Source organism: Monodon monoceros, unplaced genomic scaffold, assembly GCF_005190385.1.
Source record: "Monodon monoceros isolate NGI ecotype Baffin Bay Population unplaced genomic scaffold, NGI_Narwhal_1 Super_Scaffold_9, whole genome shotgun sequence".
NCBI lineage: Eukaryota > Metazoa > Chordata > Mammalia > Artiodactyla > Monodontidae > Monodon > Monodon monoceros.
The window spans coordinates 17,309,604-17,332,520 of NW_021703786.1; the positions used below are offsets into that span (position 1 = coordinate 17,309,604).

Sequence of the window (22,917 nt, forward strand, 5' to 3'; positions counted from 1 at the left end):
TGCCTCCTGGCCATCTGTATGTCTTCTTTGGTGACATGTCTATTTAGGTCTTCCGCCCACTTTTTAATTGAATTGTTTGTTTCTTTGATACTGAGCTGCGTGAGCTGTTTGTATATTTTAGAGATTAATCCTTTGTCAGTTGCTTCGCTTGCAACTATTTTCTCCCATTCTGAGGGCTGTCTTTTCATTTTGCTTAAGGTTTCCTTTGCTGTGCAAAAGCTTTTAAGTTTCATTAGATCCCACTTGTTTATTTTTGTTTTTATTTCCATTATTCTAGGAGGTGGGTCAAAAAGGATCTTGTTGTGGATTATGTCAGAGTGTTTTTCCTATGTTTTCCTCTAAGAGTTTTATAGTGCCTGGCCTTACATTTAGGTCTTTAATCCATTTGGAGTTTATTTTTGTGTATGGTGTTAGGGAGTGTTCTAATTTCATTCTTTTACATGTAGCTGTCCAGTTTTCCCAGCACCACTTACTGAAGAGGCTGTCTTTTCTCCATTGTATATTCTTGCCTTCTTTATCAAAGATAAGGTGACCATATGTGTGTAGGTTTATCTCTGGGCTTTCTATTCTGTACCATTGACCTAGATTTCTGTTTTTGTGCCAGTATCATACTGTCTTGATTACTGTAGCTTTGTAGTATAGTTTGAAGTCAGGGAGCCTGATTCCTCCAGCTCCGTTTTTCTTTCTCAGGATTGCTTTGGCTATTCAAGTTCTGTTGTGTTTCTATACGAATTTAAAATTTTTTGTTTGAATCCTGTGAAGAATGCCATTGATAGTTTGATAGTGATTGCATGGAATCTGTAGATTCCTTTGGGTAGTATAGCCATTTTCACAATATTGATTCTTCCAATCCAAGAACATGGTATATTTCTCCATCTGTTTATGTCATTTTTGATTTCTTTCATCAGTGTTTTATAGTTTTCTGAGTACAGGTCTTTTGCCTCCTTAGGTAGGTTTATTCCTAGGTATTTTATTCTTTTTGTTGCAACGGTAAATGGGCTTGTTTCCTTAATTTCTCTTTCTGATTTTTCATTGTTAGTGTATAGGAATGCCAGAGATTTCTGTGAATTAATTTTGTATCCTGAAACCTTACCAAATTCATTGATTAGTTCTAGTAGTTTTCTGGTGGCATCTTTAGGATTTTCTATGTATAGTATCACGTCATCTGAAAACAGTGACAGTTTTACTTCTTTTCCAATCTGTATTCCTTTTATTTCTTTTTCTTCTCTGATTGCCATGGCTAGGACTTCCAAAACTATGTTGAATAAGAGTGGCGAGAGTGGACATCCTTGTCTTGTTCCTGATCTTAGTGGAAATGCTTTCAGTTTTTCACCATTGAGTATGATGTTTGCTGTGGATTTGTCATATGTGGCCTTTTATTATGTTGAGGTAGGTTCCCTCTATGCCCATTTTCTGGAGAGTTTTTTTTATCATAAATGGTGCTGAATTTTGTCAAAAGCTTTTTCTGCATCTACTGAGATGATCATATGGTTTTTATTCCTCAATTTGTTAATTTGGTGTATCACATTGATTGTTTTGCATATACTGAAGAATCCTTGCATCCCTGGGATAAATCCCACTTGATCATGGTGTATATCCTTTCAACATGTTGTTGGATTCTGTTTGCTAGTATTTTGTTCAGGGTTTTTGCATCTATGTTCATCAGTGATATTGGTCTATAATTTTCTTTTTTTGTGATATTTTTGTCTGGTTTTGGTGTCAGGGTGATGGTGGCCTCGTAGAATGAATTTGGGGGTGTTCCTCCCTCTGCAATTTTTTGGAAGAGTTTGAGAAGGATAGGTGTTAGCTCTTCTCTAAATGTTTGATAGAATTCACCTGTGAAGCCATCTGGTCCTGGGCTTTGGTTTTTGAAAGATTTTAAATTACAGTTTCAATTTCATTACTTGTGATAGGTCTGTTTATATTTTCTAATTCTTCCTGGTTTAGTCTTGGAAAACTGCACCTTTCCAAGAACTTGTCCATTTCTTCGTGGTTGTCCATTTTATTGGGATATAGTTGTTTGTAGTAGTCTTTTATAATCCTTTGTATTTCTGCAGAGTCAGTTATGATTTCTCCCTTTTCATTTCTAATTTTATTGATTTGCATCCTCTCCCTTTTTTTCTTGATGAGTCTGGCTAAGGGTTTATCAATTTTGTTTATCTTCTCAAAGAACCAGCTTTTAGTTTTATTGATCTTTGCTATTGTTTTCTTTGTTTGTATTTCATTTATTTCTTCTCTGATCTTTATGATTTCTTTCCTTGTACTGACTTTGGGTTTTCTTTGTTCTTCTTTCTCTAGCTGCTTTAGGTGTAGGGTTAGATTGTTTATTTGAGATTTTTCTTGTTTCTTGAGGTGAGATTGCATTGCTATAAACTTCCCTCTTAGAACTGCTTTTGGGTCATTGTGTTTTCATTGTCATTTGTTTTTATGTATTTTTAAATTTCCTCTTTGATTTCTTCAGTGATCTCTTGGTTATTTAGCAGTGCACTGTTTAGCCTCCATGTATTTGTGGGTTTTACAGTTTTTTTCCTGTAATTGATTTCCAATCTCATAGTGTTGTGGTCAAAAAAGATGCTTGATATGATTTCAATTTTCTTAAATTTTCTGAGGCTTGATTTGTGACCCAAGATGTGATCTATGCTGGAGAATGTTCTGTGTGCACTTGAGAAGAAAGTGTATTCTGCCACTTTTGGGTGGAATGTTCTATAAATATCAATTAAATCTATCTGGTCTATTGTGTCATCTAGAGCTTGTGTTTCCTTATTTATTTTCTGTTTGGATGATCTGCCCATTGGTGTAAGTGGGGTGTTAAAGTCCTCTACTATTGTTGTGTTACTGTCGATTTCCCCTTTATGGTTGTTAGCATTTGCCTTATGTGTTGAGGTGCTCCTATGTTGGGTCCATAAACATTTATAATTGTTATATCTTCTTCTTGGATTGATCCCTTGATCATTATGTAGTGTCCTTCCTTATTTCTTGTAACAGTCATTATTTTAAAGTCTATTTTATCTGATATGAGTATTGCTACTCCAGCTTTCTTTTGATTTCCATGGAATATCTTTTTCCATCCCTTCACTTTCAGTCTGTATGTCTCTCTAGGTCTGAAGTGGGTCTCTTGGTGACAGCATATATATGGGTCTTGCTTTTGTATCCATTCAGCCAGTCTGTGTCTTTTGGTTGGGGCATTTAATCCATTTACATTCAAGGTTATTATTGATATGTATGTTCCTATTACCATTTTCTTAATTGTTTTGGGTTTTCTTTTGTAACATCTTTACTGGAGTATAATTGCTTTACAATGGTGTGTTAGTTTCTGCTGTATAACAAAGTGAATCGGCTATACATATACATACGTTCCCATATCTCTTCCCTCTTGTGTCTCCCTCCCACCCTCCCTATCCCACCCCTCTAGGTGGTCACTAAGCACCGAGCTGATCTCCCTGTGCTACGTGGCAGCTTCCCACTAGCTATCTATTTTACATTTGGTAGTGTAATATGTCCATGCCACTCTCTCACTTTGTTTGGGTTTGTTTTTGTGGATCTTTTTCTTCTCTTGTGTCTCCCACCTAGAGAAGTTTCTTTAGCATTTGTTGTAAAGCTGGTTTGGTCGTGCTGACTTCTCTTAGCTTTTGCTTGTCTGAAAAGCTTTTGACTTCTCCATTGAATCTGAATGAGATCCTTGCTGGGTAGAGTAATCTTGGTTGTAGGTTTTTCTCCTTCATCCCTTTAAATATATCCTACCACTCCCTTCTGGCCTGCAGAGCTTCTGCTAAAAAATCAGCTGATAACCTTATGGGGATTCCTTTGTATGTTATTTTCTGTTTTTCCCTTGCTGCTTTTAATATTGTTTCGTTGATTTTAATTTTTGTTAATTTGATTAATATGTGTCTTGGTGTGTTTCTCCTAGGGTTTATCCTGTATGGGACTCTCTTTGCTTCCTGGACTTGGGAGACTATTTCCTTTCCCATGTTAGGGAAGTTTTCCACTATAATCTCTTCAAATATTTTCTCAGACCCTTTCTTTTTCCCTTCTTTTTCTGGGACCCTCTATAGTTTGAATGGTGGTGCATTTAGTGTTGCCCTGGAGGTCTCTGAGATTGTCTTCAATTCTTATCATCCTTTTCTCTTTATGCTGCTCCTTGGCAGTTATTTCCACCATTTTGTCTTCCAGCTCACTTATTCGTTCTTCTGCCTCAGTTATTGTGTTACTGATTCCTTCTAGTGTATTTTTCATTTCAGTTATTGTGTCGTTCATGTCTGTTTGTTTATTCTTTAGTTCTTCTAGATCTTTGTTAAACATTTCTTGTATTTTCTCAATCCGTGCCTCTATTCTATTTCCAAGATTTGGGTCATTTTTACTATCATTACTCTGAATGCTTTTTTCGGGTAGATTGCCTATTTCCTCTTCATTTATTTGGTCTCACAGGTTTCTACCTTGCTCCTTCATCTGTGACATCTTTTTGCCATCTCATTTTTCTTTTCCTTTTTTTTATGAGTGGGATTGTGTTCCTGTCTTAATGGTTGTTTGACCTGAGGCTTCCAACACTGGAGTTTGTAGGCTGTTGGGTAGAGCTGGGTCTTGGTGCTGAGATGAGGACCTCCGGGAACCCTCACTACGATAAATATTACCTGGGGTCTGAGGTTCTCTGTTAGTCCAGTGGTTCAGACTCAGAGCTCCCACCGCAGGAGCTTTGGCCTGACCCCCGGTTCGTGACCAAGATCCCACAAGCTGCCCGGGGTGACAAAAAAAAAAAAAAAAAAAAAAAAAAAGGAAGAAAGAACAATAACAAAGTAAAAAATAAAGTGAGACTAGGAAACTAACAGATATGTTAGAAAAAAATAAAAATAAAAATATAGATGAGACAACAACCAGAAGGTAAAACAGAACCACAATAGTAAATAAGAGGAGAAAAACAAACAGGTGGAAAAGGCCTTGGCTGTGGAGGGCGGGGCCTAAGCAGGGGTGAGGTTCGGGCGGTGGGTGGGGCCTATGCTTAGGACCCACAGGGCTGGAAAAGGCCCTGTGGGGTGTGGGAGTTGAGGCTTAGGCACAACAGAACAGAAGGGGCCCAGGCGTGCCTCCCATCTGTAGTTTCAGAGGGTGGGAGACTCACCTTGGAGCCCAGCAGGCTTCCTGGGCTCAAGTGGGCAGGGGGAAACGCCCTTGTTCCTCTCCTGCTCCTCTGGTCCTGTAGGGCCCCTCCCACCCGCCTCTCCTGATCTCCCCGGCCTCCCTCCTATGCCCCCAGGACCAACCCAGACCAGAGGGGACCTCTGAGGGTGTACGACCCAGCCGGAGAGCAGGGCAGATTTCCCTTGCCGATTGGGCAGGGGAAACACTGCGCACGCTCCCTCCTAATCTGAGCCCCTGAGGGTCCCTCCAGGCGTGGGAACCCCTAACCCCTCTCAGCCACCCCTCAGGGGCACCGGTCCTGTCCACCCTCCACTTCTCCTCCCCCTTCAGTCCCCCCACGTCCTACCAGTTATCTTGGGGGTTCTTCCCCTCTCCTTGGGCATCGGGGTCCCCCACCAGTGTCCGGCAGGTGCCCTAGTTGTGTGGAGACTCAAACTCCATGTCTTCCCACACCACCATCTTTGAGAGCTGATTCTAATGTGATTTAAAGTATCCCAAATTTTTTTAAAAAGGAAAAACTCCCCAACTCATGTCATGTAGCTAGTATAACATTAATATAAAAACCTGATAAAGCGGACTTCCCTGGTAGTGCAGTGGTTAAGAATCTGCCTGCCAACGTAGGGGACATGGGTTCGATCACTGGTCCGCGAAGATCCCTGGTCCATGAAGATCCCACATGCTGCGGAGCAACTAAGACCCTATGTGAATCACTTCTGAGAACCAGTGTTAGGCCTGGAGTGATTTTGCGGATACCAAAATCTGGAGTCTCCCGTCTACTCTCTGCTCAGGTTTTTTTCTATTTTTGTTTAAAAGGTATTTAGAAAAGAGGATCTGGATCCACTTCCGATAACTAATGTTATGATTGGGGTCATATTTTATAGATACTGAAATCTAGAATCCTCCCCTGTCTTTCACTTTCTGCTTCCTGTTTTTCTGTCCCTTTGTTCTTTAGATTATTTCCATTTGCCTCTGCTAGTAGTTTCTCTGTTTTGAAAGTGTTTTTTTTTTCTTTTTTTAAAGACAAATACTGTATGATTCTATTTATATGAGGTACCTGCTGTAGTCAAATTCAGAGACAGAAAATAGAATGGTGGTTGCCATGGGCTGGGGGGAGAGGAAATGAGTTGTTCGGTGGGTACAGAGTTTTATTTTGCAAGATGCAAGTAGTTCTGGAGATTGGTCACATAACAATGTCAATGTACCTAACACTCCTGAACTGTACACTGAAAAATAATTAGGATGGTAAATTTTTTTTAATTAATTAATTAATTTGTTTTTGGCTGTGCTGGGTCTTCGTTGCGGTGCGCAGGCTTTCTCTAGTTGCGGCGAGTGGGGGCTACTCTTTGTTGTGGTGCGCGGTCTTCTCATTGCGGTGGCTTCTGTTGTTGCGGAGCACGGGCTCTAGGTGTGCAGGCTTCAGTAGTCGTGGCACGTGGGTTCAGCAGTTGTGGCTCGCAGGCTCTAGAGCACAGTCTCAGTAGTTGTGGTGCACGGGCTTAGTTGCTTCACGGCATGTGAGATCTTCCTGGTCCAGGGCTTGAACCCATGTCTCCTGCATTGGCAGGCAGATTTTTAACCACTGCACCAGCAGGGAAGTCCCAGGATGGTAAATTTTATGTTATGTGCATTTAACCACAATTTTAAAAAAGTGTTTTTGTTTTGTTTTGTTTTGTTTTTAAAGTATAGATGCTTCCAAAAATATTTCTTGGCCTTCTGAGCTTTAGGCTCAAGTCGCTGACTTTTGTTTATTTACAACTTTCTTGCTTATCTTGGCAAGCTTGTTAAACTATGTGCTTGCTTGAATCTTTATATTCAATCATTTGTTATCCAGTGCTCTGCCTTCTTTTAATTTTCCTTAGACTGCCTTTGATGGGGACACCTTATGAAATAGTGATCATTCCTTTTACTGTGTAACTTTAAGTTCTTAGCTTTTAGGTTCTACCACATTGTTTTTGCAGTAGTGGTGTGTGACTGTTCTTACATTTAGCGTGCCACTGCTTCGAGGGGTACAAGGTGTTTCCCAAGCTTGAAATCGTTAAGCTGGGAGTAATTCTCATATCCTTCTAAGGTAGGTTAAAAAATGCGCCACCCATTACAGTATGTTGGTCATCTTGCCTCACCCCTCCCCAAAGCTATGAAACCAAAGAAGTCTAAACACTAATGGCTAAATTATATGCAAATATTAGAGATGGGAGGAAAAACATCTTTCTTTTCCTCCCTCTTAAAATAATGAAATGTAATCTTTCCACTTTCAAAAAGGTTGGCATTTGGCTAAAAGGTTTAAAGAAAGGAATAACTAAGTGAAAAATTTGATGAAACTTAGAAATTTGAGATCCTGGGTAGAAAGAGCTTTAGGTGGAAAGAATGAGAAAAGACAAAATTTAGCAGTATCTTTGGCCTCTGAATTTTGTCTGAGGTTTGTGGAATTTTTCTTTAGTTGTCTTCTGAGTTGTGGCAGTTTCAGTTTGCAAGCTTTATATACCTTATGTTTTGGGATATTTGGACATTTGGGTCACAACTGAGGAAGCTTGTGATGTCAGATATTCTGTCTTGTTTCCTATTTTTTAGCTTTCTTCTTAATACAATGTTTAATGCTGGTATCTATGTCTTTTTGGTATTTAAAATTCAGCTTAAAAATTAAGTTATTCTGAGATACTTCTCTGACATTATTCTTTTAGTCTATACTTTGGAGATGACCGCTGGGAAGGGTATTTAATGAATAAAATAGCCATTACTGCCTCAAATTCTTTGCCTAATGAGGCAGTGTGTAAATAAATGTAGACATAAATCCATAGGAGTTCCTTCCATTTGTATTTCCTTAAATGCATTTTTATGCTTTCTGTATCTATGTGCCTTTTCTTTTAAATGGTGAATCAATCCAACAGACTAATCTTGAGTGATTTGCAAACTGTCTAGAATGTTGGCATTTTGTGGATTAAAGAATCTTAATCACATATGTAAATAAAGTTTTCTTCTTGCCTGAAGTGTTAGCAATTCTTGTATAAACATTAGTCTCCATTGTTCCGAGACATCCTAGAATTTAATACGCACTCTATTTGAAATAATGATTTGCCAAAGATCACAAATGAGTTCTCGGCATTTCTTTCATCTGTAAAATGAAAGCTTCAAGAATCTGGTGAGGCTCCAGTGAAACAGGATGTTCAGAAATGCTGGCTTCAGTGCCTGGCATCCAGTGGTTGTTGAATACATAATCGTTTAGAAGCAGTGGACTGAACCTCAGATGTCCAGGCTCCCAGTTCAATGCTCTGCCTTCAGTTACATGTAGGTTTGAATACTTTGTGATTAGCGGTTTATTTATTCATTTATTTTTACCTGTAAAGAATCATATAAACTACACTTCACTATAGAACATGATTTTTATAAGTGCAGAATGATTTGCAAATAGTAACCAATAGCATTGTTTTTGGTGAGATAGATTTGCATTTTAAAAGATTACAGAGGAATAAACTGCATGTTTTTAGATTAGGAGGAAAACCAAATAACGAAAGGTATGGCATGTTGCCCCTGATGAGTCTTTCAAGTTAAGAATAGAATGAACTCAGGGCTTCTGCCTTCTGTTCACTCCAGAAAATATTCTGTTATGAGTCTTTCAAATAAAAACACAAGATCAGAATAGCTAAGGGAAGGAGGTGGGCACAGTGTATTTGTGGAGTGTAGGCAGAAATTTTTGTGGCAGACAGTACGGAAAAGGGAAAAGCTCCCAGCTGATGTGTGCACAGCCTCTTTGTAATATGCCACATATTGTAGAGAGATAATAAATATTCACTGAATGAAAGGATGAAAAACAGCACGGCTTGACTTGCTTCACGAGCAATTTGATCACTTTTGTCCTTTACCATGTGTTCTGCCTCCTAAGTCTTTATTTCTCCACCTTCTGGGTTTGTAATTCAGGGTGTGTGTGTGTGTGTGTGTGTGTGTGTGTGTGTGTGTGTGTGTGTTGGTGGGGGGAGGTGTTGTTTGGGGAAAGGGCAGGGAAGGACCTGCCAGAATGAGCCGGGGCCTCCCCTGTAGGGAATCGTTGTTTAGGTCAGTGTCCTGGTGGTGGCCACTGTGAGCGCCCCTAGGCTCAACTACTTGGAAGAAACAAAAATTGCAACAATAAGTATCCTGAAAGGACACTCCAGCTGGATCTGGCACCATCCCTAAATCGATTTCAACCCAGTGTTCTTGTCAGACACCAAAGAAGTTACAAACACCTACAAAAATAGAGCAGAAATCCACCCATGCTGTGACTGTTTCGCTTCCTTCACGCCTTCCTCTCCCTTCCTGAATTCGTTCCCTGTCACCTTTTCCAATCTTCCCTTAATAGCTTCCGTTAAGCGTGTCTGTTTGAAGCCTTCCTCTTCCCCACCTGCATCTGTTTGGCACCATTTTGCCAAATTTTGTTCTAAGAGAAAATGACTTAGCTTTGTGCTTGTCGTGCTTGAATGCTCTAGAATCCCTTTATGCAGCTCAGTTTTTAAATTTTCCTGAAGATCATTTAGCCAGTTTATGGAGAGTTAAGAGAATGGGCAAGTGACTTTGTAGGGTTGGAGAGTTAAGACAGATTGAAGTAAGCACAGGGACTTATTTTTTGCTTGAGAGGTCCTTTTGGACCTTTCTTCATACCAGGTAGACAATAGCTTCTATTCAGAGAACGCACAGACATCTATAACCCAGATGGTAATGTGAGCGGCAAGACCCAGCCTCCCGTGGCTCCTGCCATTGCTAAGTCAATCCTCTGGGCATTCTCCCCTCTGCCTCTCTGAGGTTGACCCCTCAGATCTGACCTTCTGATCACAGAGAGGCTACAAACTTTTGGTCAAGGAGTCCCAGTGGTAAAAGAATAATTTTATAGGAAGGAATGGGATGGTATTTTATCTCATAGGCTCAGGGGAAACCTTCACCTGTTCATGTCCTCTGTCCTCAGCCATCAGGACTATGACACTTTATAAATATTGTTCTCAAATTCCAACATCTTGGGTGTCTCTAGATGAGGTCACAGTCTCCTGATCTGGAAAACTATTATATCGGACTCTATAATTCTCAGGTTCCCTTCGAGCTCTAATATGTAGCAATTCGGTTACTAAGTGCATCACTTTCTGGTCAGATTTACGAAGTGTTTTATATTACAGTCAGGAGGGATTTCCTTTACTAGCCCGTAAGCTGCAGAAGTTCAGCACTTGTACTTAAGAACTGGGTAGACTGATGCTTATATTTGGTAGAAATCGTGCCAAATTAGAGGTTAGCAGTTACAGGTCCTCCTTAACTGGCCTGTACATGTCCATTCCGAGAGGAAACCTGATAAAGATAGCTGACTGAGGAAGGGGGGCTTGCCGAGGAATTCTTCCAAGGCAACCTTCCAATCGGAGTCACAATTGACTAAGTACTCACCAGTAGCCTGTTTCTTACTCTCTGCTTTGTCTTGACCTTGTTTGGTCCGGCTTCTCTCTTTTGCGCAGGCCCTTGATCTGCTTGCCCTCAGGCTTCAGCGAGCACACACACACACAAAAGGTGGGACATGCCCCCTTATCAACTTCTCCTGGGAATCATCTGACCACAGAGAGACCCTCTTCCTGTCAGACCTCAGTGGTCATTCCTCCTAGCTTGCCCTGCTTCCTCTCCAAAGATTCTGCTTATCTCTGCCTGCCTCCTCTTTTACTCTATAAAAGAAAACCCCTTGGGCTTCCCTGGTGGCACAGTGGTTGAGAGTCCGCCTGCCGATGCAGGGGACGCGGGTTCGTGCCCCGGTCCGGGAAAATCCCACATGCCGCGGAGCAGCTGGGCCCGTGAGCCATGGCCGCTGAGCCTGCGCGTCCGGAGCCTGTGCTCCGCAACGGGAGAGGCCACAGCGGTGAAAGGCCCGCGTACCACACACACAAAAAAAGAAAACCCTTTTTCTGTATGATTTTGACACACTTGCAGATTTCTGAGATCACAGCAATCTCCCCATTGCAAGAGTCTTTCTAACGAAAGTCCTCCTTAATTGTTTTTATTTGACACAGTAAGAATTCAATAATAAAAAGACAACCCGAACAACCTTAATTTGTAAATGCAGATACATTCTCCTAAATAACTCTTGGACCAAAGGAAATCAAAGCTGATGTTACAAACCAACTTGAAAGTAATGAAAAGAAGAAAACTTTGTACCTGGACTTTTGGGTTATAGCTGAAATTATAGAGGAAAATTTATAGCCTCACATGGCTGCATTATTAAAGAGAGACTAATAATGAAGAAACTTACTACAAATTTTTTAAAGAACAACAAGATCAAATGGATGAAAAATAAATTAATAAAAATAAGAGCTGACATCATTGAGATAGAAAGTAACGAATACATACAGACGCTCAAAAACCGGTTCTTTAAAGAGACCATTAAAATAGATGACCTCTTTGTGACCCTGGTTAAGGAAAAGAGAGAGAGATTCAAAATGTATAAGATTAGAAAAAAAATTAGAAAGATTAGAAATGGGAAAGGAGACATAACCATGGGTTCAGGAAAGGTTAAAATAATTATAAAAGAATTCCATGTACAAGTTAATGGAACACACTTTGGAGATCTTTCTAGTACTTAGCCAAACTGTTATTTGCCCATGAGTGATCTCCGTGCTCATCAGACCCATCCCACCAAGGCTCATCCCAGGCACAGAGACTGGGTAAGGCTCAGGTAGACAGTCTACCTGCACTGGCCCCGGGGCACAAGGCTGACCCCCGGAGAACAGAGCTGTTGAGAAACCGTTGCAGATCTGTGGCCTCGGATGGGAAGGGCTCACAGGACAAGTCTGAATAGAGAGGCTGTAGATCTGGGCCAGGCTTGGGAGGGTTGGCTGTGGGCTTAGGACCCAGGGGGCCAGCCTGTATGGTTACTGTTTTGTGGAGGGAACCCATGGGAATGCTGGCTCAGAAGCCAGAGCTTTTCAGGAAGGGAGAAAAGGAACAATATTCAGCTCTGATGACTAGATGAGTGAGAAACAGTTCCCAGCAAGCAGCTGTTCTTCTTCGATGCCTGTGCCCTGGAGGGAGACAGAGAAACCAGGTGTGTGGGAATCCTTGGTTGAAGGGTACCTGGTAAGCCTAGCATCCTTCCCCAGTGGCGTCAACAGCAAGTCCAGGGCCTACCATTGCCCTTCTGGGTGCAGAGTGGACACAAGTATTTCTAAAAAGGGCAAATGGATGATGTTTATGTACTAACCCGTCACCTCTTCACGGTAGGTGACTGGGTATTTCTAGAAGCCCTTTGACGTGATTAGTCCTGGAGCCAAGGACCCAAACCATGCCCTGTTCTCTTCTTTCCATGTATCCACATTTTACCACAGTTCAAACCCTGCTTCTTCTAGAATGCTTTTCTTGCCCCACTCACAGATTCCTAATTTACCAGCTTCTCTTACCCATGCACTTCTTCTTTCTTAATTGTTCTTAAAAGTTTCTACCACATTTCTTACCGCTTGGCTACTCTTTTAGTTTTTTTCTTAAAAATGAAAAAAAGGAACATTGAGAAAACATTTAAATATACAGATGGTTTTTCGTTGAAGATATAAAAATTTTACCAGTAGTACATATTTATTTCAGAAAAATTAGAAAATGTATATAAACATGTAGCTGGAATAAACATCACTCATATTTCCACTACCCATGAATAGTCACTGTTAACATTTATATGTATATTGTTTCAAATTTTTAATAAGCATGTATATAATTTGCATACAATTATTTTTCTTGTACAAGTAGATGACACTGTATTTATTGTCTTGAAACTCTACTTTTCATTTCTCAATTGATGACTGACATCTTTTCAGGTCAATACATGAAGCTGAACATTCTTAATGGCTGCATGAGACTCCTCTGATGGGCTTTGATGGGTGTTTTCTAACAGTCTGTTGATTCTTCATTGTTGGACATTTTATTATGCTTAATTTTTCACTATGATAAACACTGCTAGGAGGAATGGACATATAATAAATAACTGATTATTTAAGAATAAATTCCTAGAAATGGAGTTGCTGGTATATTCTTTTCTTAAAGGCTTTTGATACCTGTTGCTGAGTTGTTCTCATGAAGTTTTTGTTAATTTATTGATACATTCCATCCAGCAATGTATTAGTGCCTTTTGTCTACACCCTTGCTAAAATGAATATTATCATTAAACAAACTGGACCTGTTTTGATGCCTTTCTTTGATTACTAGAGATGCTGGGCGTTGGGCACTTTTTAATGTTTGTTGGCCATTCATACTTCATGAAGTACTTATGTGTATCATGTACCCATAGATCTGTTCATGAATTTATATACTGGGGACATCAGTCCTTGAACAGCCATATATAAGTACCGTGGAAACCCCTGGTACCATGTGGCATTGCTGAAAAATTTAGACATAAAGTGATTGGGTGTTGGTGCTCATTCTGCATCCAGCCCCCAAGAAGGTGGGCTAAAGCTTGTAATTTTCTGGGGTGAGGAAGGGCTATATGGCTGGTGGACAGGCAGGGCTAGGGGGTGGTGGTTAGGGAAGGGGAGTTTCAGGAATGGGGAAGTTGAGGATGAGTCAGGCCAGCTAAACAGGCTGCGGATTCCTGGAACTGCTGCTTTCTTGGGAGTCAGCTGGTCCCTGAATTCTCTCCTGGTTTTAGACATAGAAGACAGCTGCCAGCAGGTGGCGCCAAACTGCAGCTGGCAGAGGATTTAAATTGCACAGCCCAAATCTGTAGTTGCCTGACTGGCTAGATGCTTGGATGCCCCTTTGCGTTGGGATGGATTTTTACCATATTCTATTAAGGTTTAAAAGGCTTTTAAACTAAGTTAAAACAGAGAAAAAAACTGTACTTCTATTTTCTCTGATTCTTTTTGTTAAAATGAACCTAGAAGAAAATGACTGTTTTGAAAGTGAGGTAGAAAGGCATTGAGGCATGATGCTATTTTGTGATGTCTTTTTCTTCAATTTGGTTTTCATATTCATTTATAGATCAGCACTCGTCAAAGTTTTCAAAACATCAACTGGGCAATTGACCTCCATTCTGTTCTGTAGATAAAGCTTATTTTCATACCAATGCTTTGGGAAAGTGGTTAAAATTTGGTTCAAATAAGAATATTTCTAAAGTGTTTTCTATTAAATTATATGCACTTTCTGCTATCTAGTCCAAAGACTTTAGGCAAGTTTTGAATAATTCTCTAGCACTTAGAAAGGGATAAAGAATGCATAATAATTTAGACCAATTTATTTCTTTTAAAATTAAAAAATTAAGACCCAGAGTGATGAGTGAAGATTTAAAAGTAGTTAGTGGTATTGCTTAAATAAAGCTCCAAGGCATCTGCATTTTAATTTGATTATTTATTCATAAGATAAAGAATATTCCCCATCACATTGCTTTGTAGATTTTGATGTTGTGTTCCAAAAGGAAGTGGGAGCAAAATGTCTGTCTGAATAAACTGGAGTCCTGTCTTCCTGCTGTGCCATAAGATTTTCAAAATTAGATTTGGGAATTTTGATAGCTTCAGAATAAGTTATTTTGGGGAAAGGATAAGTTTAATAACTGCTTTCTTAATTGCTCACATTACATATTGTATAACAAGGTAATATGATTATTTCAAATTCATTGCATTGTTTCTGATTAATATAATCAGAATATATATAATATATATATTATAATATATAATATATATATTATAATATATTATATATATAATATAATAGTTGGTGCTATTGCTTCATTCATTTACCATTCACCTATTACTCTATTCACTTATGATTGTATTTGCTTATTAGTCTCTTATTTATTATTCAATTTGTTATATTTATTTATCAATTATTCTGTTTGTTTATTCTATTACCTAATTTCTATTTATAATTCTATAATTTATCATTCTATTATTTATCTTATTATTTTATTTTATCATTCTATTATTAGCTTATATTTTATGTACCAGTAATAAGTCAATTTTTATCAATTATTAATTAAACATCTTGCAAAAAATACTCTGCTAGATCTTGGGAATAAAACTGACAAGTCACAGTCCCTAATCTCAAAGAACTTGTGAATAATTTTTGTTGTGTTTTATATGATCACAGCAAGTCTTCTCTTATGTAACTTTCACAATGTTGAGAAAGTGTCAGAAACATAATTCACTTTTTTTTTCTTTTTTTTACTAAGAAACAATAGAGATTATTTACTGTCTCCATAGTTGACCTAGTTGTAGACTCTTGGTTGCTGATGGCTTATTTATCATCTTCCCTTGCTTACAAACAGCTGCCCTAGTTAGAGACCCAGTTTCCGTGTAGCATGGTCCTTTCAGCTCACCTTGCCATCCCACTACGTACCTCACACCACCTTCTGTCACAGACTTCTATTATATCCTTCTACCCAGCGGTAGAAACCAGATTCTCTCTCTAGTGTTGCTGCTGAAGTTTTGAGCGGCTGCCCTGCTGCTAAAACCAAGACCCCATCTGTCATCTGCTGCCAAAGACTTGGCCACCTCCATAAGGCCCATTAGTCCAAATTCCTTTCCACCATAAAGCTGTCGGGGCCAACGTGGGCAATGCTGGAGAGGAGAGCACCTATGTTCCTGCTGTTGGGCGCTCCAAGTCATTCTAGAGTGCCAATGTCATTAGTGGTATGTCCTTTCTATATTAAATTCAACAAATATTTATCGAGCACTTACTCTGATTGATACTGTTCTGGGAACCAGGGATAGTACATCAACAGATCTGCAGAATTTCAGGTCAGCTACATGTGGTTAAAATAAGCTAGTGTGGAATTTTATAGCTATTTATAACATTGTTTCTAAGAAAATATATTCAAGTTCCCAAAGGTCAGCATGTCATGGAGCCTAAAGAATCCTGGAGCCACATTTTTGCACTTCCACCTCCCCAGTTATTATCGCTACTTATCAGCTGTGTGATGTTGAGAAAATTACTTAACATCTGTGTGCCTTGGTGTTTCTTCATCTGTGAAATGAAGACATTAGTTCCTACTTCATAGAGTTGTCATAAGGATTAAACAAATTATATTCGTAAAGGACCATGAATAATACGTGACATATGGTAAGTGTGAAATATGTTTGTTACATAGAAAAGTTTATAAACAACTCTTGGAATACAACCCCCTTTTGAACAGAAGACTGCTTTTGTTTTTAATGACAAGTTGAGGTAATCAATAACCACTATGTCATTGACCATTTAAAAATAGCTCCCAAATTTTGATCACTAGCAGCAGTTACCTAAAAAATAGAAGGCAAGATTATGTATATGTTGCGATGCATTAGGTTTTATTTTAAAAATCCCACAAAACTATTACCTATAGGAAAGAGGTTGAGGAGTATAGGTTTCTTGCTTGACTCATTAATTCTTCAATTACTGAATATTCGCTGTAATCTCTGGCTGGACCAAATCTCTATGGATTTTGATTTTCGAATCAGCAGCTTGTTTATCCTGTATTCTGATAACTGAGGTTCCAGATGGTATGTTTTTCACCTGGGAAAAGCCTGCTGTTGTAGATCCCAGTCATTACATCATGACGCTGCCTTAACTGTAGGAGTGTTTATCACCATGGAAACCTATACTAACACCTACACCACTATCCCTAATTGGCATCGTGTCATTTTTCAAGTTTGTTCTAATGACTCATCAGATTCAAGACTTTTTGCCTCCTTAAATAAGAAATCATTTTCTTGTCTAATTTCTTCTGCTATTCATGCTTGCATTTCTACAACACTTTTGTGGTTTTCAACCCTTCAGCCTAAGTATTAGAGTGTAAGTAAATGCTTATGAGCGACGGTCAGGAAATTTTATTTATTTATTTATTTTTGGCTGTCTTGGGTCTTCGTTTCTGTGCGAGGGCTTTCTCTAGTTGCAGAGAGTGGGGGCCACTCTTCATTGCGGTGCGCCGTCCTCTCACTATCGCGGCCCCTCTCGTTGCGGAGCACAGGCTCCAGACGCGCAGGCTCAGTAGTTGTGGCTCACGGGCCCAGTTGCTCCGCGGCATGTGGGATCCTCCCAGACCAGGGCTCAAACCCATGTCCCATGCATTAGCAGGCAGATTCTCAACCACTGCGCCACCAGGGAAGCCCTCAAGGTAGACTTTTGATTGAGATCCACACAATGGACTTGAGGAAGGAAATCAGATACCATAGGGAGGCACGCTGCAGGGTTCCTTACCTCCTCGTGACTTTTTTGGAAGTATGTCAATTCCTCATTGAGCGCTTCGCCCTGCATCTGCAGGTTGCTCGTACAAAGGGTCAGCTCACCCATAACTCTGTGAAGACCGTTGATGTCAGTCTCAATGCTCTGGCTCAGAGTAAGCTCATTTTCATACCTGTGAGGTTGTTAAAGTGCTTGAGAATTACAATAGTTGGCAGGTCGAAAGCACAACTTTTTCAGACATTTCATATACTGGAAGATATCGATGTTCAGTACACACTCCTGAAGCTTATGGGTGACAGCAAAGTCATGAAACACTTTGGAATACCTACTGATTTATGAATACTATTTTGGAGGAGTTGTTTCTTCAGAGCTGAGTTTTGGCATCCAGTGTGCTTAACCGTTGAAGAAAAATACTGTTTAAAATTTATGATACCTTTTTTTCAAGGCATATTTAATTTAATTTAATGTAGTGATCTAGTCTGACTTTATAAAAACACGTTGGTTTTTAAAGCAAAAGTTGTGTTCTTTACTCCGTAGTATTTTTACATTTATTATAATTAATTACTTTATGTCTACCTACTTCAGCCTGAAGTCATCAGTGGTCAGTTTGGCATTGTCATTTTGTAGAACAATGCTGGCATTACAGGTGGTCACAGGAATAATCTAAACAGGGTAGATGGTGTGAAATGTTAAGTCCCCAAAGTCAAGGGAGACTCCAGATTTCAGTGTGATTCTTACCTTCTTAACCCATCAAGCATCTATTTTAGTATCATTTTTTCCTACATTAAAGAAATCTGGATTTTCTGCAGAGCTTAAGAGCCAAAGTGTAAGATTCCAATCACAGACACTTTTATTACTCTTGATCAAAAAGTATGAGCTAAATATAAGATCAACAAAGCAATTATATCTATTTGGAAACAATTTCTTTTTCATTAATTAATTCTACAAATTTTTATTGCCAGGCAGTGTGCTAAGCACTGGGAATGTAGAGTGAGCAAATTCTACGCCACATGAAGTTGCTAAGCACATTTTCTATTATGTCTTTTTTTAGGTTATGCACACCCAAAGTCTGTAGTAAAAGTATCCATCTTTCTTACCCACCTTTTAAGATCTTCAATGACTGAGAAATATCTACTATAGTCATGAGCAAGTCCCTGGCCAGAACCAGGCCCATGTATCTCATACCAGCCCTTGATCTTCTGCTCGAGGTCGGCGTTGGCCTCCTCCAGGGCACACACATGGCCCAGGTAGGATGCCAGGCGGTCACTGAGGTTCTGCATGGTCACCTTTTCATTCCCAGAGAGGAGGCCAGGCTCATTTTCAAGAAAACCAGCACAGGTGCCACTTCCCAACCCTCCACCACCATGAGAGAAACCTCCTCCAGAAGAAATGCTCCCAAGAGGACAAGAATGGCTGCTTCCTGCTCCTGGACCACTGCACACATTTCCAGCCCCGAAGCCTGTTCTTCCACCAGACAGCTGACCAGTGCCAGCTTGCGAGCAGAGCCTCCTGGATCCACTAGAAAGTCGAAAAGACATGGTGACGGCACAGCCAAACGACCCTTTCTCAGAGAGGAGCAAAGCCAAAATACAACGTCCATGGAAAGTTAGCTCCATTGGCCTTTTATAGGATTCAATAGGTTATTTCAGCCTTAACTATGCCAATCTGTCATAAAATATTACCCGCATGCTAACTGTTGTTTTTCATAATTGGGTGATTTTTAATAGTGTCCAGTCTGTAGGTGGAAAGCTGCCCCAAGGATATCTTTCTGTATGAAAAATGTGCCTGGTGGAGTAATACCAAATCATAGTTTCAAACGTCAAAATTATTTATGAGTAAATGTACACCTTTTTGACCTCTGGAATAGATTTTAGGTTTTTTTTCCCTCTTATATAGCAAAGCATTCATAATTCAAATGGACAATTTCTACTGCTTTTGTCCTGAAAATACTTATGGAGTATCTTTATTCCATCTTCATGCATTATTGAGTGTTTTCTTTCTTATTAAAATCGGACACTCTCAATATATAGTGATCCTTTGGTAGTGGGAGTTCTCTAATTGATTTTTAAAATAGAAAACAAATAATAAAAGTCCTGCAGAATTTTGCTAATCAATTTAACTAAAATTAATGAGTGTGTGGCAGTGACAGAAAATTATTTGTATTGAGATTCCTTGGTTTAGTCCAGGAACAGAATGTCGATTCAACTAACTTCTGAGTCTCTAAATTGTTCATTTTTCTACCTCAAAGATATTGTTTAATGTTTTTTAGTTTAAATGTATGTATTTAAAACATTATGAATTATTTTGAGAAGTGAGCTTCATATTGGTGAGGAGGGAGTAAAATATATGAAAAAGAGGGGTATTTTCATCACTACCTAGAAAACCAATAATTATCAAACTCTAGAATGAAGATTAGTTGTCATTGGTAAGCAGACTCTTCCTTCTTTTGCTTTGATGCCCATGGGAAGTTATCCCGTCTGGTTGTGCTTCTTTTCCCTGTTGGGCAAATGAAAATAATGTTGAATAGTCTCAAATAAATGTTGAGCAGTTCCAATAATTAATGACTATAACACAGTCTGAAGGGCACAAACATTTTGTAAATGTTAACTATTTAAATTATTATAATAAAGTGGACATGTCAGACCCGGTCAGTTCTCCATCACTTACAATGGTACAAGTTGATTGGTTAACAGATTATGGGTTCAGATAATTTTGAAGCAGTAGTTTTTCTTTATTAAATTTAATTAATTAATTAATTGATTTTTGGCTGCGTTGGGTCTTCGTTGCTGTAGGCGGTCTTTCTCTAGTTGCAGCGAGTGGGGGGGCTACTCTTTGTTGTGGCGTGTGGGCTTCTCATTGCAGTGGCTTCTCCTGTTGCAGAGCACAGGCTCTAGGCCCGCAGGCTTCAGTAGTTGTGGCACGCGGGCTTAGTTGCTCCGTGGCATGTGGGATCTTCCTGGACCAGGGCTCGAACCCGTGTCCCCTGCATTGGCAGGTGGATTCTTAACCACTGCGCCACCAGTGAATCCCCGAAACAGTAGTTTTTCTGAATAAGATTTCTCAGTGTAGTAGATAGTAAATATTTTGAAAAACCTCCAACATTATTGTCTCTAAATGATACGGAATATTTGGTGTACCGGAACCCATAAAAATCCATATTTTTTGATCAAAAATATTTAAAGATAATTAACGTAAAACTGTAATTCGGACCATTGGTACCTGTTCAGAACAATATGTGATAAGCGATTCAGGTTCTATTCAGAGATTGCTACTGAGTTTTGTAGTGACTTGACTTGGTCAAAATTTTAATCTTTTTGCCCATGTTTCCCACTAATAAAACAAGAAAAACAGAGTATGTTGTCAGTGTAATAGTTGGTAAGTCTTGAGTTTCTTGGATAAGAGGTATCATGAGACTGCAAAGTGTTATTGACATAATCTACTTATCTCTAGATCTTTTATAAATACTAATTAACTGATAATCTTTTGTGTAATAAGGTAAGCATATATTATTAAAACCATTCTGAAGATGAGTTGTCTGTGAAGTTAAGAGGCAACACGGATTACAAAGCATTTCTCTATCAAAGCAGGACTGGAATGTATGATGCTAATGTCAATGAAACATTGTTATTTATTTACTCATAAGGGTAAATATCTTGAATTTTTTTCATCATAGATTTCCTCCAAACAATTACTACAAAAATTTGGCGTGCTTTGGTCCTTTTTGGAAGTGGGGAGAGAGTTAACAAATTCTCTAGGCCATTTCTGTCTGTATATTTCTTCCCCGACAGTGGTTATTTTATTCATGATAAGAAACATGTAGTCAGCTGCATACCGTTATCATCTCTTGAGAATCTGTTGGGTATTAGAACATTCATTATATAACATGCACATTGTAGGTACTCAGAAATAACTGACTTGCAAACTTTGTTATGCAGTGTTAATGTCTGGTTATCTTAGGATAAAGTTTTTCCTTACATTATCTTATTCTAATGATTGGATGCTAATTTTTCCCCTGATAAATTTATTAATGTTTAGTTTCCAATGAGCTTTGATGTCTTTTGCTGTTGTTTAAAATTCACATTCTACATTTCTGTTAGCCAAGTTTAGAAAAGTGTATTTCTTGAACATGAATGAGGTTTGTTTTGTCACTAGATTCTTAGTTTTTTCTGAGAATCAGGTTCTGGTGTGCTAATACCTCTCACAAACTGGCTTCCCTGGTTTGTTTGGGAAGGAGACTCTGATGACTGCTTAATTTCAGACTGATTGGAGTTAGAATGTATTTAATAGTTTTTTTTTAAATTCCTTTTTTTTTTGCTGGAAGGTGGAAGCATGAGGTTCTCACCAGCATAGTATTATGTTGTGGTTAAGCGCACAGAATCTGAGCCAGACTGCCTGGATTCGGATTCCAGCAACTCCAGTTAGTAGCTGTGTGACCTTGGGCATATTACTCAACCACTCTCTGCCTCAGTGTTCTTATCTGTAAAAAGAAGATGATAATAGTACCTACCTCACAGCATTGTTGTGAGAATTAAAAGATGCTTAGAACAGAGCCTAGCATGTAGTAAGTGCTCATTTTTCATTATTTTGATTTTTTTCCTGGAAGTTATGTTAAAAAGTCCTGGATATATGTTTAGCTTCATTGCCTGCTGCTTTTGGTGCCAAATCTGAGAAACCATTGCCAAGACCAATGTCAAGAAGCTTTCCCCTGTTTTCTTTGAGTTTTATAGTTTCAGGTCTTAATGTTGAGGTCTTTAATCCAGGTTGAGTTGATTTTTGTGTATAGTGTATGATAGGGGTCCAACCACCTGGTCCTGGGCTTTTCTTTGCTGAGATTATAATTACCAATTCAATCGCCTTATTCATTATTGGTCTATTCAGATTTTCTATTTTTTCATGATTCAGTCTAGGTTAGTTGTATGTTTCTAGGAATTTATTTGTTTCTTGTAGATTATCCAGTTTGTTGGCATATTAAATGTTCTAGTATTTTCTTATGATCCTTTGTATTTCAGGCATCCATTGTAATGTCTCCTTTTTCATTTATAGCTTTATTTATTTGAGTCCTCTCTCTTTTTTCTTGGTTAGTCTAGTTAAAGATTTGTCAATTTTATCTTTTCAAAAAACCAACTCTTAGTTTTGTTGACCTTTTCTATTGTCATTCTAGTCTCTATTTCATTTATTTCTGATTCTTCAATTCCTTATTTCCACTTCTATGAGTATGTTGCACTCAGTGATTGATTTTATTAACTCTTTTATTGTTGGTGTGCAGTGTATGCTCAACAAGTATTTATTGAAGGAAGGAAGGAAGGAAGGTTTAAAATTTGACAAAGATGTGAAAAAGACACCAACTAGTTTTTGCCTGTTAAACTTACTCCTAATTTGTGAAGACCATTGCATTAAAGAGAAGAAATTAAAAACAAATTCAGCTTCTGTTGGGGGGTATATTTAAAATGCAAAGATTGACCAGAACCAGTGAGGATGACCTGCAACAGGAAGAACTTTTATTGAAATACCACCATAGAGAAAGCCAAAGAGATGTTACTATTCTAAAAATAACTTGTTTTAGTTCATTGGAAGAAAAGCAGAAAAATAAGAAGGCTCTTATTTAGGAACCGAGTTTCAATTTGACATTTTGATTTAGGGGCATCCTTTTTGGGC

General features: G+C 38.8%; 1 protein-coding gene across 1 annotated transcript; it reads right to left on the bottom strand.

The window, feature by feature from the left end:
• Window positions 1–12,089: 12,089 nt before the first annotated feature.
• LOC114888961 (keratin, type I cytoskeletal 26-like) lies at window positions 12,090–18,824 on the bottom strand. Its single transcript, XM_029211649.1, has 4 exons — window positions 18,360–18,824; window positions 17,843–17,925; window positions 17,248–17,434; window positions 12,090–12,146 (listed from the first exon to the last, which is right to left on the bottom strand). The coding sequence occupies exons 1-4, from the start codon at window positions 18,798–18,800 to the stop codon at window positions 12,090–12,092; spliced, it is 768 nt and encodes a 255-aa protein (XP_029067482.1). The 5' UTR covers window positions 18,801–18,824.
• Between the last annotated feature and the right edge of the window lie 4,093 nt (window positions 18,825–22,917).

Excerpts from the sequence above, each read along its gene's own strand:
- LOC114888961 (XM_029211649.1), bottom strand. The coding sequence starts at position 18,800 with ATGTCTTTTCGACTTTCTAGTGGATCCAGGAGGCTCTGCTCGCAAGCT. Across the intron at positions 17,926-18,359 it reads TTGAAGATCTTAAAAGGTGG|ATTATTCCTGTGACCACCTG; the intron begins GTAAGAAAGATG and ends TACCCTGTTTAG. Across the intron at positions 17,435-17,842 it reads ACTGATGACTTCAGGCTGAA|GTATGAAAATGAGCTTACTC; the intron begins GTAGGTAGACAT and ends ACAACCTCACAG.